This window comes from Eptesicus fuscus, chromosome 6 (assembly GCF_027574615.1).
Source record: "Eptesicus fuscus isolate TK198812 chromosome 6, DD_ASM_mEF_20220401, whole genome shotgun sequence".
Classification (NCBI taxonomy): domain Eukaryota; kingdom Metazoa; phylum Chordata; class Mammalia; order Chiroptera; family Vespertilionidae; genus Eptesicus; species Eptesicus fuscus.
The window spans coordinates 84,163,393-84,180,102 of NC_072478.1; the positions used below are offsets into that span (position 1 = coordinate 84,163,393).

General features: G+C 39.4%; 1 protein-coding gene and 1 long non-coding RNA gene across 4 annotated transcripts in view; one reads left to right on the plus strand and one right to left on the minus strand.

The window, feature by feature from the left end:
* Window positions 1-14,757, minus strand: part of LARS1 (leucyl-tRNA synthetase 1) — a 53,039-nt gene extending 38,282 nt beyond the window's left edge. For both annotated transcript variants that reach the window (XM_054718007.1, XM_008140828.3), the window contains exons 1-5: window positions 14,617-14,757; window positions 6,582-6,700; window positions 4,148-4,235; window positions 3,685-3,765; window positions 1,359-1,496 (exon numbers count right to left, since the gene is read on the minus strand). In XM_054718007.1, the coding sequence (XP_054573982.1) occupies window positions 1,359-1,496; window positions 3,685-3,765; window positions 4,148-4,235; window positions 6,582-6,700; window positions 14,617-14,622 (432 nt within the window). In that variant the 5' untranslated portion in view covers window positions 14,623-14,757. The remainder of the gene's footprint in view (window positions 1-1,358; window positions 1,497-3,684; window positions 3,766-4,147; window positions 4,236-6,581; window positions 6,701-14,616) is intronic.
* LOC129149500 (uncharacterized) overlaps window positions 1-16,710 on the plus strand; it is a 29,150-nt gene that overhangs the window by 2,486 nt on the left and 9,954 nt on the right. Inside the window, exon 3 of one of the 2 annotated variants that reach the window (XR_008556396.1) lies at window positions 9,835-9,971. The exons of the other annotated variant lie outside the window; for it this stretch is intronic. This is a non-coding gene — a long non-coding RNA (uncharacterized LOC129149500). Of the gene's footprint in view, window positions 1-9,834; window positions 9,972-16,710 lie in introns of those variants that run through there. 2 annotated transcript variants of the gene reach the window in all.

Consider the following 16,710-nt stretch of genomic DNA (forward strand, 5'->3'; position numbering starts at 1 on the left):
AAGAGTAATATGCAAATTGACCATCACTCCAACACACAAGATGGCCACCCCCATGTGGTCAAAGATGGCTGCCCTCATATGGACGCAAGATGACCACCACAAGTTGGTCAGCAGGGGAGGACAGTTGGGGGGGACCAGGCCTGTAGAGGAGGGCAGTTGGGGGCAACCCAGGCCTGCAGGGAAGGGCAGTTGGAGGGGACCAGGCCAGTAGGGGAGGGCAGTTGGGTGGAACCAGGCCAGCAGAGGAGGGCAGTTAGGGGGGACCAGGCCAGCAGGGGAGGGCAGTAAGGGGTGACCAGGCCAGCAGGGGAGGGCAGTTGGGGTGACCAGGCTTGCAGGGGAGGGCAGTTAGGGGCAATCAGGCCGGCAGGGGATCAGTTAGGCGTCGATAAGGCTGGCAGAGGAGTGGTTAGGGGGTGATCAGGCTGGCAGGCAGAAGCGGTTAGGGGCAATCAGGCAGGCGAGCGGTTAGGAGCCAGCAGTCCTGGATTGTGAGAGTGATGTCCGACTGCCCTCGAGGGGTCCCAGATTGGAGAGGGTGCAGGCTGGGCTGAGGGACACACACACACACACACACACCCCCGTGCATGAATTTTGTGCACCAGGCCTCTAGTTACATTATAAACGTATGACATAACCACTCCAAGGGGAATGGAAAAAGAAGAAGCTATGGAAGTAACTTTGAAAAACAGTGTGTTGCCGTGGCTAGTGTTGCTCAGTGGTTGGAACATCAGCCCTAGTACCAAAGGGTCTTGCGTTCCATTCCCAGTCAAGGGCATCTATCTGGGTTACAGGTTCAATCTCCATCCCGAGTCAGGGCGGGATGCAACTAATAATGTGCCTCTTTCACATCAATGTTTCTCTCTTTCTCTCTCTCTCTCTCTCTCTCTCTCTCTCTCTCTCTCTCTCTCTCCTTCCCTCCCTCCCTACTTCTCTCCCTTCCACTCTCTCTAAAAATCAATGGAAAAAAATATCCTCAGATGAGGATTAACCAAAAAAAAAATTTTTTTTTAATTTTAAAAAAAGAAAAACAGTGTGTTATCTAAAAGACAAAAAGAACTATATACAAACACTGCCCTTTAGTTAGTAAAATTATTTCTCACAGGATTATAGGTTAGCAATTCTGAAACTAGTGGTACACTTCTGCAAATAATGAGTCAGGTTTCTCACTGTTGGAGAAAAAGGTCACAAAAAAAGAAAAGGGAGAATAGAATGAGTCCCATGGTGCTATAATGGAGCCAGGGTTTCATGAACTTTCTAAAAATACATATACTGGGCTAGTACTTGGAATGAACATATAAATCAGATAAACATCAATATAAAACTTCAACCAAAATAAGTATCATCAACCACCAAACCTTCTTTCCTTTAGCTTTATCCTTAATTATTGCATCTTCTGTTTTAGCATTGACTTCTTCCTCTTCCTCTTCTTCATCTGGAAAATCAGGAGGGCAACCATAGAGCTCTATTTCTCTTTTCAACTTATCAGCACAGGCCTAAGCAAACACAACATTAGAGACAGTGAAGTTCAGAACTCAAGGTAGAAATAATCTGGGGGGTTTTCTTTTATGGCCCACTAAAATTGACTCTAAATTTTTTTGCAATATATCATACAGATCATTACAGAAAACCCAAATGATACAAAATTCCCCAATTTATAAATTAGTATTGCTTAATTTACTCAGCAAGCATTTATTTAACACCTAGAGTACTTTATGTAGTATACTACATGTTAGGCATTCGAATTACAGGGATATGTAAGATATAATGTGTAATTATTTTGAATAACAACATGACTAATAGCATTTCTCAATTTAATGATTGTCATATACACTCTATTAGTTATCATCCCAGCAGGTATGAAGTTAGAAAAGAGACAGAGAGATTAAGTTATTTATCCAAACTTATAAAGCTACTAAGCTGCAAAACTAACACATGAATCTGGGCTTCCCACCCCAGTTCTCCTCAATTATACCATAAGGAGTTCAGTGTCAAAAACAAAGATGGCCAAAACCAGTTTGGCTCAGTGGATAGAGCATCGGCCTGAGGACTGAAGGGTCCCAGGTTCGATTCCGGTCAAGGGCATGTACCTTGGTTGTGGGCACATCCCCAGTGGGGGGTGTGCAAGAGGCAGCTGATCGATGATTGTCTCTCATCGATGTTTCTAACTCTCTATCCCTCTCTTCCTCTCTGTAAAAAATCAATAAAATATTTATAAAAAAAAAAAAAAAAAACACAAAGATGACACCAGGTAGATAGTGTTAAAGTTACGAAAAATTACAAACATAGAACTGTGAATTTTAAAAAGGGAATTCACTCTTTTATGTGGAAGAATTTCAGTTAATAAATGAGAAAAGAATGGGTTATTGAAACTGGATATTTAAAGGCTCTCAAAGCATTACTTGCCCCCTCACCCACAGATTACTTTTTAATTAAGAAAGGGGAAAAGTTATCTTTAGGATGATCTGACAGGTATTAACTTAATGTCACTAAAATGGGACAAACTGCCTTTTGATGTGATACAATGGAAAGTTTACACCTCACCAATGTAGTATTCAGGTCAAAATATTTAACCCAAATCTAATCATGAAGCAACAATAAAAATAAAATAAAAAAAATTCGCCCTGGCCGGTTTGGCTCAGTGGATAGAGCATCGGCCTGAGGACTGAAGGGTCCCTGGTTCAATTCCAGTCAAGGGCATATGCCTGAATTGTGGGCTCAATCCCCAGTAGGGGGCGTTGCAGGAGGCAACCAATCAATAATTCTCTCATCATTGATGTTTCTCTCTGTCCCTCTCCCTTCCTCTCTGAAATCAATAAAAATATATTAAAAAAGAAAATGTTAAGACTTGGCAACTATAGCCCTAGGCAGTTTGGCTCAGTGGATTGAGCATTGGCCTGCGGACTGAAAGGTCCCGGGTTCGATTCTGGTCAAGGGCACATGCCCAGGTTGTGGGCTTGATCCCCAGTAGGGGGCGTGCAGGAGGCAGCCAGTCAATGATTCTCTCTCATCTCTATCTCTCTCTCCCTCTCCCTTCCTCTCTGAAATCAAAAATATTTAAAGAAAAAAAAAAAAGACTTGGCAACTATAAGTGAAGGCTGTACGGGTGTTCACTGTACTATCTCATTTTTTCTGTAGGTTTGATGTTTTTCAAAATAAAAGGTTGAAGAATAAAAAAAAAATCTGATTTAAACTTTCCAACCCTACAACATTTGGGAATCCTTTCAAATCTAGTTTTCTGGCCTATTCTTTATTGAGAATTATTTCTAGTATAAACTTATGACAAAAGAAGACATTTGAACATTTGAAAAAATGATCAAAATAGGACAGAAGTGTTTATTACTTTATGCCAACATCCTATATGTGTCATGAATGCTCAAAACACTGTGCATTTTACTTGGTAGTAGTTATTATATAATTCTAAAACAGAAATATGAGTATATAGGACAATCAAACAATATCAAAAGTTACTTAGAAATCACAAACCTTAACGTGTGCCCTTTATTTTAGGACTTCTTGAGCTGTTTTTTTTTTTTTCAATGTAATTTTCACTATAATAAATTCATTTCAAAAAAACACTGTAATATAGCAATATTTTTTAATCCCTTTTCAAGCTATTGAACTAGATATTTCTATTTGCTCTAAGCCAAAACGGGTAGAAACCAATCCCAAAAGCAATCTTACCTTAATAGGCATTCCAGTACAGTGTAAACCAAAGGGGAACAGACACACTTTTCCTTTCAATCTCTGGTACCCTACTGCAAACTATAGGAAGAAAATGAAACTTAAATGCGAGTCAAACAGAAAATACTGACTTTTCATAAAGAGCATCAGGTCAGTTGTCCTCTTCACATCCTCCTTTAACACACCAGCTAAATTGTATAATCATCCCAAAGTTCTAACCCACTTTTTTGTGTCTTTTCACCAACCTAGGAATTACTTGTGAACATACATACCTAGACCCCTGCACACATAATATATGAAAATTAAATATAAAAATTAAATTACTTACATATAAAAAGCATGCTTAAAATTAAGGAAGTCTAAGTTCCCTCACCAGAAAATAAATTATATAAATATCATTTTCTTCAAGTTAGTATTTATTAAAGACCCACCAGCCCATTATATTAAACAGAGGAAGCTTTACCTCACATTTGGATAAAGAAAATGTGTGTCCCAAATGCAGGCGCCCGTTCATGTATGGATATGGGAAGGTGACAAAGTACTTGCCCTTGCTGCAAAACAATCATATGAAAAAGGAAATACAGACAGGAAAATGTTAGATTCCTTTTATAATGAAGGAGTATGGTGAAGGGAATGCTTTCTATAACTAATTTGTTCAAACTTTAGTTATTTAAAATTAAGTTTATAAACCCCAAGTTAAAAGCTCTCTAAAATTAAAACTTACTTTTGAAAGAATAAAACATTTGTAGGTGGCTATTAAGAAATAAATATACTGCCCTGGCCAGGTAGCTCAGTTGGTTAGAGCGTCATCCGATACACCAAGGTTTCAGGTTGGATGCCCAGTCAGGGCACATATGAGAATCAACCCATGGCCCTAACCGGTTTGGCTCAGTGGATAGAGCATCGGCCTATGGACTGAAGGGTCCCAGGTTCAATTCCGGTCAAGGCATGTACCTGGGTTGCGGGCACATCCCCAGTAGGAGGTGTGCAGGAGGCAGCTGATCGATGTTTCTTTCTCATCGATGTTTCTAACTCTCTATCTCTCTCCCTTCCTCTCTGTAAAAAATCAATAAAATATATTTAAAAAAAAAAAAAAAAAAAGAATCAACCCATGAATGCATAAATAAGTGGAACAAATCAATGTTTCTCTTTCTCTCTTCCTCTCTCTTAAATAATTTTTCAAAGAAATAAATATACTTGTAGGTTTAATTTAAGCTAAAATGCTTTGTAAAGATAAAATACTAAAAATTAAATTTTTTAAGACCTAGGGATCTGAATAAATTTAATGTTTTACTGATTAAGTTAAATTTGTTTTTACAATATATATAAAGCAATTCAAAGTCCTCAGGTAAAATAAAACATCCTCAGTATTGCATGATATGTTGTAAATTCATTTAAAAAGCACCTTTTAAAACTAACATTTATTATGTTATTTTTTTCTAATCAAGTGTTATCTAACATACATAAGTTATGAAGCACAATAAAATGAACACCTATAAACCACCATCCAACTTTTGAATCCATGGAAGCTACCTATGTGTTCCTCCCTACTTCTCACCAGAGATAACCATTATCTTGAAATTCACTTTTTCATTCCCTTGTTTTTAAATAGTTTGTACCTAAGTCTGTGCCTTTAAACAATGTGTCATTTAGTTTCACTCATGTTTTTGAATAGTTTGTACCTAAGTCTGTATCTAAGTCTGTGCCCTTAAACTTTGTATTAGTTTCCCTCATGTTTTTGAAGTTTGTACCTAAGTCTGTGCCCTTAAACAATGTATCATTTTGTTTCCCTCACTAGTGAGCTTTATAAAAAATGGTGTTATTTTATATAGACTTCTGCAATTTGCTTTTTTCCACTCAATGTGATATGTCTAAGTTCCTTCAGCATTGCTGCACATAGCTGTAGTTCATTTTCTTTCACTTAACATAGTAGCTTTGTCAGTTCACTTTGGATTACTTAAATTACCTTAAAGTTGACCAAAATCCTAGAACCAAATAGAAACTTCAAATTATAAAGTATAACACAAAAGACTTCATATTACAGCAAACTCTATTTCTCTTAAAAAAAAAAAAAAAAAAATACTTGCCCAGCTGGCATGGCTCAGTGATTGAGCATCAACCTATGAACCAGGAGGTCACAGTTTGATTCCTGGTCAGGGAACATGCATGGGTTGCAGTCTCAGTCTCCAGTGAGGGACATGCAGGAAGCAGCCAATCGATGATTCTCATCATTAATGTTTCTCTCTCTCTTTCTCTTTCCCTTCCTCTTTGAAAACAATAAAAATATATATTTTTTAAAAATTCTTATGGAGTGTAGCTTAATAGAAAGGAGGATAGACTTTGGAATCAGAAAGTCCTGAAAAGAAGTCCAGGCCTGAAATTGAGATGCATCTTATAATTGACACATATATTTACTGTAACACTATTTTGGGACAGTTATTTTGTTTTTGTTTTTCCTCAATATCACATCATTATCTAGGCTTTGTCTAATTATCAGTGATTATTAACATCAGGGCAGTCCAGTATTTATGAAATAAGATCTTCTAATACAGAAACTTTCAAAATTTATATCTTGCATCTGTGAAGATAATTATCGCTACAATATGAACCTCTCTAATAGAAGGATTTCCTTTTACCCGTCAGCAAAGATAAAACTTCAAAACATCCCCTTTGGTTTGAATATGAAAAGCTAGTTTTGGAAAAACTCTTCATGTAGAAAAAAATCCTTTAAGGAAGAAGATCCGAATTTTAAATGCAGGAAATGGAAGTCACCTTCTTCAGCCCATCTCGGACATTCTAAATACACTCTGCCCATTGTCTTCCACAGAGCAGTTTCTGTACTATAAAGCCAACTGGTTTCCAAAAAAATGTGCAGAACTTCACCAACTATTACTCACCTAGTCTGCTTCTCTGAATTAGATGCATTGACCTCATATACTTTCTCGGTATCCCATTTCTGTTGGATTTCTTTCTCAATCTTCTTCAAAAAGTCCACTTTGGCTGTTCCTTTTCTTTCCTATTAGACACAAAAGAGATAGAATAACCCACTCTGTACTTCAACAGGCTTGCTTTAAAAAAAAAAAATGGGTTCACACAGAACTGAGCTGTTTACTGAAAGATCAATTTTTCCATGGTTATCTTCAAACTTAAATGAACCAGATAGAAAATTAGGGTTAGGTAAGATATGTACACATAAAAATTAAAAAATTAAAAAATTAAAATAAATTTAAAAAAAGAAAAGAAAATTAGGGTTAATACAACCTGTATACCTCAAACCTCAAAAAAGTGGTTAAAGAATTACTCAAAAGGCTTTGAAATACTTTTTAAAAATTAGATACTATAACATAACACTTTTGTCAAATGTTCCTATTTATAAAATATATAAATACAAGGGTTGGCAAATTTGGTTTACAGTTGTTCATATGTATGGAAAATTATACACTAATCCTATCTAATAAAGGGGTAATATGCAAATTAACCATCACTCTATCACAAAGATGGCGGCACCCCTAGCCACAAGATGGTGGTGCCCAGTCCCCTCAGCCTTACTGGAGTCCCCCAGTCCTGTGGGGGCCGCCGCTGAGAGCGAGCAGCATGAGCGGCCTGGCGGGAAGCTTGCTTCGTCACCGCGGCAACGCCCCCAGCCGCAGAGGGCCTCTGAGGGACAGGGGGGCTGGCCCGCAGCCTCCGCGGCCAAGTGCAGGCCCAGAGAGGAGACAGCGGGCCCACCTCCTGTGGAAGCAGCATGGCTCCTGGCAGCACGCTGCGGTTCCCACCGACTCCCGCAGGAGCGGTGGGTGGCCTACTGCGTGTGATATCATGCAATGGGCTAGTAGTTAATAAATAATAATACAAAAATAAACTCTGGCCCTGGCTAAGTAGCTCAGTTGGTTAGAGTGTCCCCGATATGCCAGGGTTGTGAGTTCAATCCCTGGTCAGAACACATACAAGAATCAACCAATGAATACATAAATAAGTGGAACAACAAATCAATGTTCCGCTCTCTTTCTCTCTCCCTTCTTTCCTCCCTCCCTCTCTCTCCCTTCCTGTCTCTCTCAAATCAATCAATAAAATAATAGTAAACTCCGTGGTTTCACATACTGACAACTGTAAACCTGCTTTTCCCCCACCCTGCACTTATAAAGTGCCTGCTTGCCAAGCTGCAATCATACCCAGCAAAGGAGGACGTTCAGGCCCAAGGGATAGAGGTGGCATGGTCTTTGGGAGGGGGTGAGGGGGAGAGACATGGTCTTTTTATCTTTTTGGCATGGTCTCTCTTTTTCAAGGAATCTGATGAAGAACTTCTCTCCAAAATGGTTATCAGACTATTAATATGAAATTAAAATGAAACAGAGAATGGCATGCATGTCTCTAGCATGTTGGATCTACCTGGCAACATTCCTATCATTCTATAAGCCACCCTTGGATGAAGGTGACAAAACATGCATGATCACTCTACCTGTAAAGAAAGAAGGGATAGAGCTTCATTCTCAGTGTGTGACTCTGTTGCAAAGAATGAGCTGCTAATAGTAGGTGTGCTGAGTGTGCAGTAGAACACACTTAGGAAACAGGCCGGGGTGAAATCTGGATACCAATGGACCATACACAATTCTAAGTCTGTTTTGAAAACTTAATATATTTTCTGGTATAAAATCATCTGAACTGAAATTAGATTTTCTTCCCCCTCCTACCTGCTAACAATTCCAGATTCTGTAGCATTTTCAAATGAGAACCTGTCTGGGTTCTACTCATACTTCTACAGCCCACTAGACCGGTGACCTTGCCAAGCCGCCTATTCTCCTTTGATTGTGCCCTCTGCCTGTCCCTTCTACCCAACAATTTAAAAAGCACTTCCTATTCACAGATACACTGCATTCTTACACAACTGTTTTTCTAAAAAATTTGAAGTATTATACAAAGGAAATTCCAAGCAAAAAAAAGTACCATTATCTCTCCAATAACTATGTTAAGTAGATCTTGTATATTATGTAATAATGAAAACTAGTAGTATTAAAATTAGGTAAGATTCAGTACAAATATACCATAAAAAACGTGTCACCTCTATTTTACTATTTTTAGTTTTCTCAATTTTAAATTATTTTTAAGCAAGTGCAAGAGAAGTACAAGAAACAGAAAGATGAAATGTCAGCTTATAAGGAAGAGGTGAAATGTGGATTAAAAGAAACCTGTCACACTCTAGCTGGTTTGGCCCAGTGGATACAGCCATCGGCCTGTGGACTGAAGGTTCCCGGGTTCGATTCTGGTCAAGGGCACATGCCCAGGTTGCAGACTCGATCCCCAGTAGGAGGCATGCAGGAGGCAGCCAATCAATAATTCTCTCTCATCATTGATGTTTCTATCTCTCTCTCCCTCTCCCTTCCTCTCTGAAATCAATAAAAATATATATTTTTAAAAATAAATAAATAAATAAACTTTTAGGTTTAAGAAAAAAACTTTAATATATAACATTAATATATTTGTCTTTATGCCAAAATAGTTGTAAAATGTAATTTTAATATTTTTTACAGAGCAAGGGGCCCACAAAGCCGAAAGTATCTAGGGCCTCATGAAGCCTAGGTGTACCTTCTACTCTAGGGTTATGGGTTATAGGAAATACCACTGTGTTCTGACTAAATTCCTCTTTACCTTAACCAACTTGAGTTCACTTCCATTGCATGCAACCAAGTGATCCTTAAGACATTCACCCAGGGAGGCTATGAACTCCTGGCAGGCAGCAACTTTTAGATCTACTTACTCAGCACCAAATACAATGCCATAGACACAGAAGTTACATGACAAATATTTGTTGCTTAGAAATAACCATGAAAGCAATAGTCCTCACAAATTATTTAGAACTGTATTTCTTTCACTGTAGGGAGCATGCTAGGTGCACAAAAGCTCTTCTTTGAGGTTTCTGCTTCTCAGAAAAACTTGTTCCTCAAATCTCAAAGGTTGATTGTAATGAAATCTGATATTGGCCCAACTTGTATAAACTTGAGGAAGTCACTTGATCAACCCAAACCTCAATTTCTTCACTGGTTATTCAACTAGGCAATTGGTTGTTTTAATTAGTTAAAAGGTTATTTAACTAGATAGAAGCTCCTAAACTTTGGCTCTACTGATATTTTGGGCAAAATTCTTTGTTTCCAGGGGCTGTCCTGTGCACTGTAGGATGTTTATGAGCATCTCTGGCTTCTACCCACTAGATACCAGTAGCACAACCCCCTCAACTGTGACAACCAAGAGTCTCCAGACCAAATGTTTTCTCGGAGACAAAATCACCCCCAGTAAAGAAACACTAAACTAGGTAATAAACTTTTTCCTATATTCATAGTCTTCTGCAGTTCTTAAAACACTTTTATGAACATTGGTTTATTTGATGTTAACTACCTAACAAGTGGGCAGACTAGCGATTACCACTTTAAAGATAATGAATCTCAAGCTCCGATCATCATGCCGGTAAATGGTCTAGCTGGAGTCATCTTCTGACTCCTACTTTGCTTTCTCTTGGTACCGACCACATCTTAGCTCCACCACTTACTAGCTGTAGAACCCTGGACAAGTTCCTTAATCTTTTTAAGCCTGCATTTCTCCATCTATAAAATAAAGATAATAATTATACCTACCTTGTATTATTATTATGAGAATTAAAAGAGAAAATACCGTACACATGAAGGACTTACTATAGTGCTGGACCCACCATGGCAAATTCTCAAAAAATGTTAACCATTATCACAGAAACAACTAAACATCATGTGCTTTTTATTAGGTGTGAAAAAGGCATTGTGGTTTTGTTTTAAGAGAACTTATCATTATGTATTTTTTAAACTTACTAAAATATGTATAGATGAAATGATTCAATGCCTGAAATTAGCTTAAAATCCTGAGGGGGTTCGGGATTCGGGTAAAAGATATATGAAACAAGATTGGCTGTGAGCTGCCAATTTTTGAAGTTGTGTTAGGGTACACAGAAGTACAAAATACTACTATCTCTACTTTGTTCACTATTTAAATTTTCCAAATGAAAAATTTTAAAAATAATTTTTTTTAAGTTGGCTACTATCATTATTACAATACACCCTCGGTCCCTAGACTGATATACTGTGTAACTCAAAGGGATTAATACTGTCCAAAGCTCTATAAAATGAAAAGTATATTGTTTGCTCTTTACAAGTTAAATTATAAAATAAAAACTAATGTTCTATCCATGCTATTTCATGTTTACTGTCTTGCACAATTTACTACTGGTAAGGTTTTCTTTAGAAAAAGAAACTTTCCTAATGGGAGGGTGTTTGCAAAAAAAAAAAAAAATCCCCAATTAGTTTACAGTTAGGAATAATACAATAATTAAGAATGGATCAGAAAATGACCAAATGATCTCAAATCCCACCTCTACCTCTTAGTAGATATGATGCCTTATTTTCCCCTTCAGTAAAATGAGGATAATAACGGCACCTACTTTTATAGGGTTGTGTCGATGAAAAATTAAGTAAAACACTAATGCCTGGCACAGAATAAGCAATCAATACATTTTAGCTATAATTATTATAACTTGTTCTTTCTTAAAGGGATCTCTTATTGGACTCTCCCAATAAAACTAACCAACATCATGACAGTGAAAAAGATGAATACTTTTCAAAGGCCAAGAAGTGAATAAAGTGAAACAATAATATCTACCATAAATAGTGCCAGTTTCCTTATATAAGACTTCAAAAGAAGGGAAAAAATGTAGTAAGGTCTTATAAAATTGAAAAGCCATTCCCATTAATACCAACTAAAAAAAAAAAAGGACCTGCAAATTCCACTGGCTAAGAATACCACCCATGTGGGGTGGGGTGGGGTGGGCAGGGCACTGAGCAGCCTGGAACAAAAGAAAAGCATCAGACCAGGAACCAGAGGGCCTGGGTTTTCCGGGAAAGCATAGTGATTGAGAAAGGAGTCAATCTGTTCAAGTTCTAATCCACTTTCATCATGTACTAGCTATATTGGTTAAATTCTCTAAGTGTGGGTTTCTTCATTTGAAAACTGCAGATAATAAGAATACCTACCTCAAATAGATTAGTGTGAAGATTCTATAAGATAATGCAAGTAAAATGCTAAACATCAAGCATAACACCTAAAAAAATGCTAGTTATTGAGATTATTGGTCTTAACTGCTAGAATTCCAACTTAAATGATTCTTCAACCCCACTGAGAACTATGGATCCCAACACTTTTTCACTAATCCTTAAGTCCCTCCCACCCCAGGTCTTCACTTCTATCCTTTAAGTACTTCTGTATCGTCACTCCTTTGCCCTGTCGTCATCATTCTTGCCTGGAAAACTCCAACCCTCCTAGGCATGGCTCTGCTCCTTCACTCAGGCTGAAAATGGCAGGAGATAAACACTCAACCATGCTGACTAGTCTCAATTTATTTTTTTCTTTTATTGATTGATGAGAGAGAGAGAGAGAGAGAGAGAGAGAGGAAGTGGGGGGAGAGAGAGAGAGAGGAAGTGGGGGGAGGGAGAGAGAGAGAGGAAGACGGGGGGGGGGGGGAAGAGAGAAACATCAATCTGTTGTTCCATATATTTATACATTCATTGGTTGCTTCTTGTATGTGTCCTGACTGGGATCAACCCACAACCTTGGCGTATAGTGATGACGCTCTAACATACCCAGCTACCTGGCCAGGGCGGACTAGTCTCAATTTAAATTCATGACCCACTAACTTAAAGTGATGTCCAGCAACATACTATTTCCTGAAATCCAGTTAGTTACTCCTTCTCCTACACCAGTTCTTCTCAAACTTAAATGTACATACTGTCCAGTACAATAGCCACTTGCCACACATGACTGTAATTTTTAAATTACATTAAAATTCAGTCCTTCCATTGCAGTGGCCACATTTCAAATGACCAATGGCTACATGTGGCTAGTGGCTACCAAATTTGACAGTGCAAAAGTTCTATTGACGGCTGTCCTAGACAATTGTTTCATACCTTCTCCTCCCTCCTGAAACCCCCAACACTTCCTCTCCCATCCTTATTTTTAGGTGATAACCTTGGTTCCTAATTCAATGAGAAAAGAGAAGTGAACAGAAAATTTCCACAGCCTCCCTCATCACATCTACCAAGCCACATGCATCTGTACCCATATATTCTGCCTTCTTTCCTGGTCCTGAGAAGGCTAAAAGGCTAATTCCAATGTAACCCTCATATTTGGGGGGCTAGCAATCTGAATCTGTGCAGTAACCTAATGCACATTCTTGATAACCTATAATTAAGTCACTGCCCCTTTCCTCCACAATCTGGTCTTGCAAGACCTGTTACCTAATGCTCACATTTTATAGAGGCCATAAACCATGAACAACACACAACCCCCAGAGGGGACTATCAGTACTGGTGCCAGGCCAGGCCCTTAGGTATGATCTCAAGACCCCCATCCCAACCCACGGGGCTTTTTTGCAAAGCCCATGAAAGGTCCGGAAGTCCCCATCCATATTTGGGAGACAAAGAAACCAAAAGGGTTAGATAAGAGAAGGGCTTCCACCATATTGGTTTGCTCAGACTCTGGAGGCAACTCCTCTGAGACCGCCGGTGTAATAAAGCTGTGTAACTCCATTTCTCTAAGCATCGCTTGGGTTGCTTCGGTCTTCTACAATAGTACTATAGATTAATGTGGTCCTATTTAACCTACCCACTGATGCACTTTATCTCATGCCCCCTATTCTATTCAGGAGCACCACTCCAGCAATCATCTCTCTTATGCATCAATTTTCTCTTTCTACAGGATAATTCTCATGAGCATAGAAGCACTGTATAATTTGTCCTGTTTAAAAAAATAAAATAAAAAGCCCTCGCCCTGAAGCGGTTTGGCTCAGTGGATAGAGAGTTGGCCTGCAGACTGAAGGGTCCCGGGTTCGATTCCAATCCAGGGCATGTACCTTGGTTGCGGGCACATCTCCAGGAGGAGGTGTGCAGGAGGCAGATGATCGATGTTTCTCTCTCATCGATGTTTCTAATTCTCTATCCCTCTCCCTTCCTCTCTGTAAAAAATCAATAAAATATATATATTTTTAAAAACTCTCTTTTAACCTTCATCTGTTTCCACTTTCCTTTATAGACTTCCTCAAGAGTTATCCATACTCATTATCTCCAGTCCCTCTCTTGATATTCTTTCTAGAACCCACTCTTCAAGCAGCAACCTTCAAGGCCTAATTATGACCTACATCAACCCACTGATAAGCCTAGCCCCCACACAAACACACATATCATCATCATCACCAATCATCTCCCCCTGGATCACTGTCTTTAGACATACAATCCTCCTTGCTTTTCACTCTCATGGTTGCCTTTGCCTGGGAATCTTTTCCCGACACATGTAGTTGCATGGCTTGCTCCCTACTTCCTTTTGACCACAATGCCACCTTCTCAACAAAACCTTCCTTGGTCAACTTTCTAAAATTGCAACCCTATCCCACTCCATACTCCCTAGTCCCGCTTCCAGTTCTAGTTTTTTCTTTAGCACTTATCAACACCTGACATATTACACCATATGTTTTAGCATGTAGCCCACACACATATAAGCAACATGAATGCAGTCATTTTTGTGTGTTTACCGGGATGCGCTCAATTTTTTGTTGAAAGGAGGAATCAATGTTACATACTCCTCTCTCTCCAAATCGGTTTTCGAAACTCAGGTGGAGTAATACACATGACATTAAATAGTCTCTGTAAAGTTAAAGACATCAGTTCCTGGCTCATCCGCTAACAAGAAAAGGCACATCCTCACAACAGCCATGCCTTTGCGGGCAAGTCCTCCCCTTTCTTTAAAATAAAGGATTTTTCCCTGCAGGACAGCGGCTACCACATGGAGCCTCTAGTTTTTACAAAACACACAGATCAGCCAGTTCTAGGGCCCAGCCGAGCTGACTCTCTTCCCACAAAAACTCACCGCCATGGCGCTGCCCAGCCGACAGTGCAAACCCACGACCTCGGCGATCACCCTCAAAGGAGTTGTTACAACCTTTCAACCTCCCTATCGGGACACCCAAGCCTCTCTAGACACTGAAGCACACACTTCACGCCTGCTGAGGCAATCACCAGCTCACTATTAACTACCACCGGGTGCATCTCGTAGCCTGCCGGGAATTGTAGTTCCAAAGCTCTTAAATCCCAAGTCTAGCAGGCACTTGTTGACTACAATTCCCAGGTAACAACGGGATACCGGAAGTTGACTCGATAGACCACTCAGAAGTGACACTGGTAGTGATGTCACGTGCACGTTGAACTACAAAGTCCATAATGCAGTTCGGAATCGCGGATGGCCGCCAGCGCGCGCTGAAGTAAAGTCCCCAGCCTTCAACCTCTTCACCCCGGAGAGCTGGCTGGGTGTCTGTCAAGATGCCAGGATGCAAAGTTTATTCATCTTTCAGTGACAGGTGCTAATTAAGGCTTGCCACTGTGCATGGATATTTATTACTGTCGGTGGTATTCAACAGCCCAGAATTTAGACATTTTATAACCATTTAACAATCTCCATTTTTAAGAGAGAGGCTGGTAACATGCCTGGTCTCAGTTGCAATCTCAGACTATTTCAACTGGGCTACCATTCAAGGTTGAGCTGTCTGATGCAGTAGTTACTAGCTACTTGTGGCTACTGAAATTTAATAATTTAAATTAAGTTCTTCAGTCGCACTAGCCACTTTTCAAGCTCTCTGTAGTTTATGTGGCTGGTGTTTACCATATCATCGGACACTGAGGAAATAGAACATTTCCATCATCAAAGAAAGATCTGTTTTAAAAAGCGGTGATTGCATTCCCCCTGGTCAGGTCAGTTGGTTGGAGCTTTGCCCTGATGCACCAAGTTTGCAGGTTCAATTCCCGGTCAGGGCACACACAGGAAGGAACCAATGAATCCATAAATAAGTGGAACAAAAATCAATGTTTCTCTCTCTCTCTCTCTCTCTCTCTCTCTCTCTCTCTCTCTCTCTCTCTCTCTCTCTCCTTCCCATCCTCCCTCCCCTACCTCTCTCAAATCAATTTTTTTTTTTTTTTATAAAAGATGTTTCCACCAGGCCTGCGTGGCTCAGTGGTTGAGTGTCGACCTATGAACCAGCCAGGGCACATGCCCAGGTTGTGGGCTCAATCCCCAATGTGGGGCGTGCAGGAAACAGCCGATCAATGATTGTCTCTCATCATAGATATTTCTATCTGTCTCTCCCTCTCCCTCTCTTAAGTCAATAAAAATATATATTTTTAAAAAATAAAAAAGGATGTTTCTATTTTTTTTAAGTGGTGATTCAAGGCTTTTACTTTCTGATGGTCAGATTACTCTCATATACATTCATTTATTAATTGAATAAACATTCATTAAGCATCTACAAAGCACTTTAGGGGAGGGGGCAGCCCAGAAGTGTGTTTTCCCAAAGGACTGGGGGGGGGGGGAATTATTTTTAATGAAAAGAGGTCATAGCAGGGATAAATGGTGATGGACGGAGACTTGACTTGGGATGGTGAACACACAATACTAGTACAGTGTACAGATGACGTGTTGTCGAATTGTGCACCTGAAACCTGTCTAATTTTGTCACCCAAGGTCACCCCAATAAATTCAATAAAAAGAAAGATATTTTATCCTAGAAAAAATAAAATTTTTATAAAAATAAATGTAAAATGATATATGCTATGTATTTATTGTCAAACGAACTCAGAGTCAGGACTCTTTCCGCCATCTCGCAGCCTGTGGAAGCCTGCTGGGAACAGGACTTCTATAAAGGCAAACGTGTCTGGAAGGCCATATTCTTCTGGCTATAAGCAGGGTCTCTGGGAGCACACAACTCCTCTTAAAATCGAAGGTGTTTACACTAGAGATGAAACTGAATTCTCCCTAGGCAAGGGATGTGCTTATGTGTGCACAAGGCAACGAACTACACAGTGACACCTGGTGGCCAAGGGAACAAAACCACAGTTAGCTGGAGAAACAGTGGTTCCTGGCAAATTCCTAGCCAATCTTCCTTCTAAGGCCATTGGATACAGAATCTGTGTA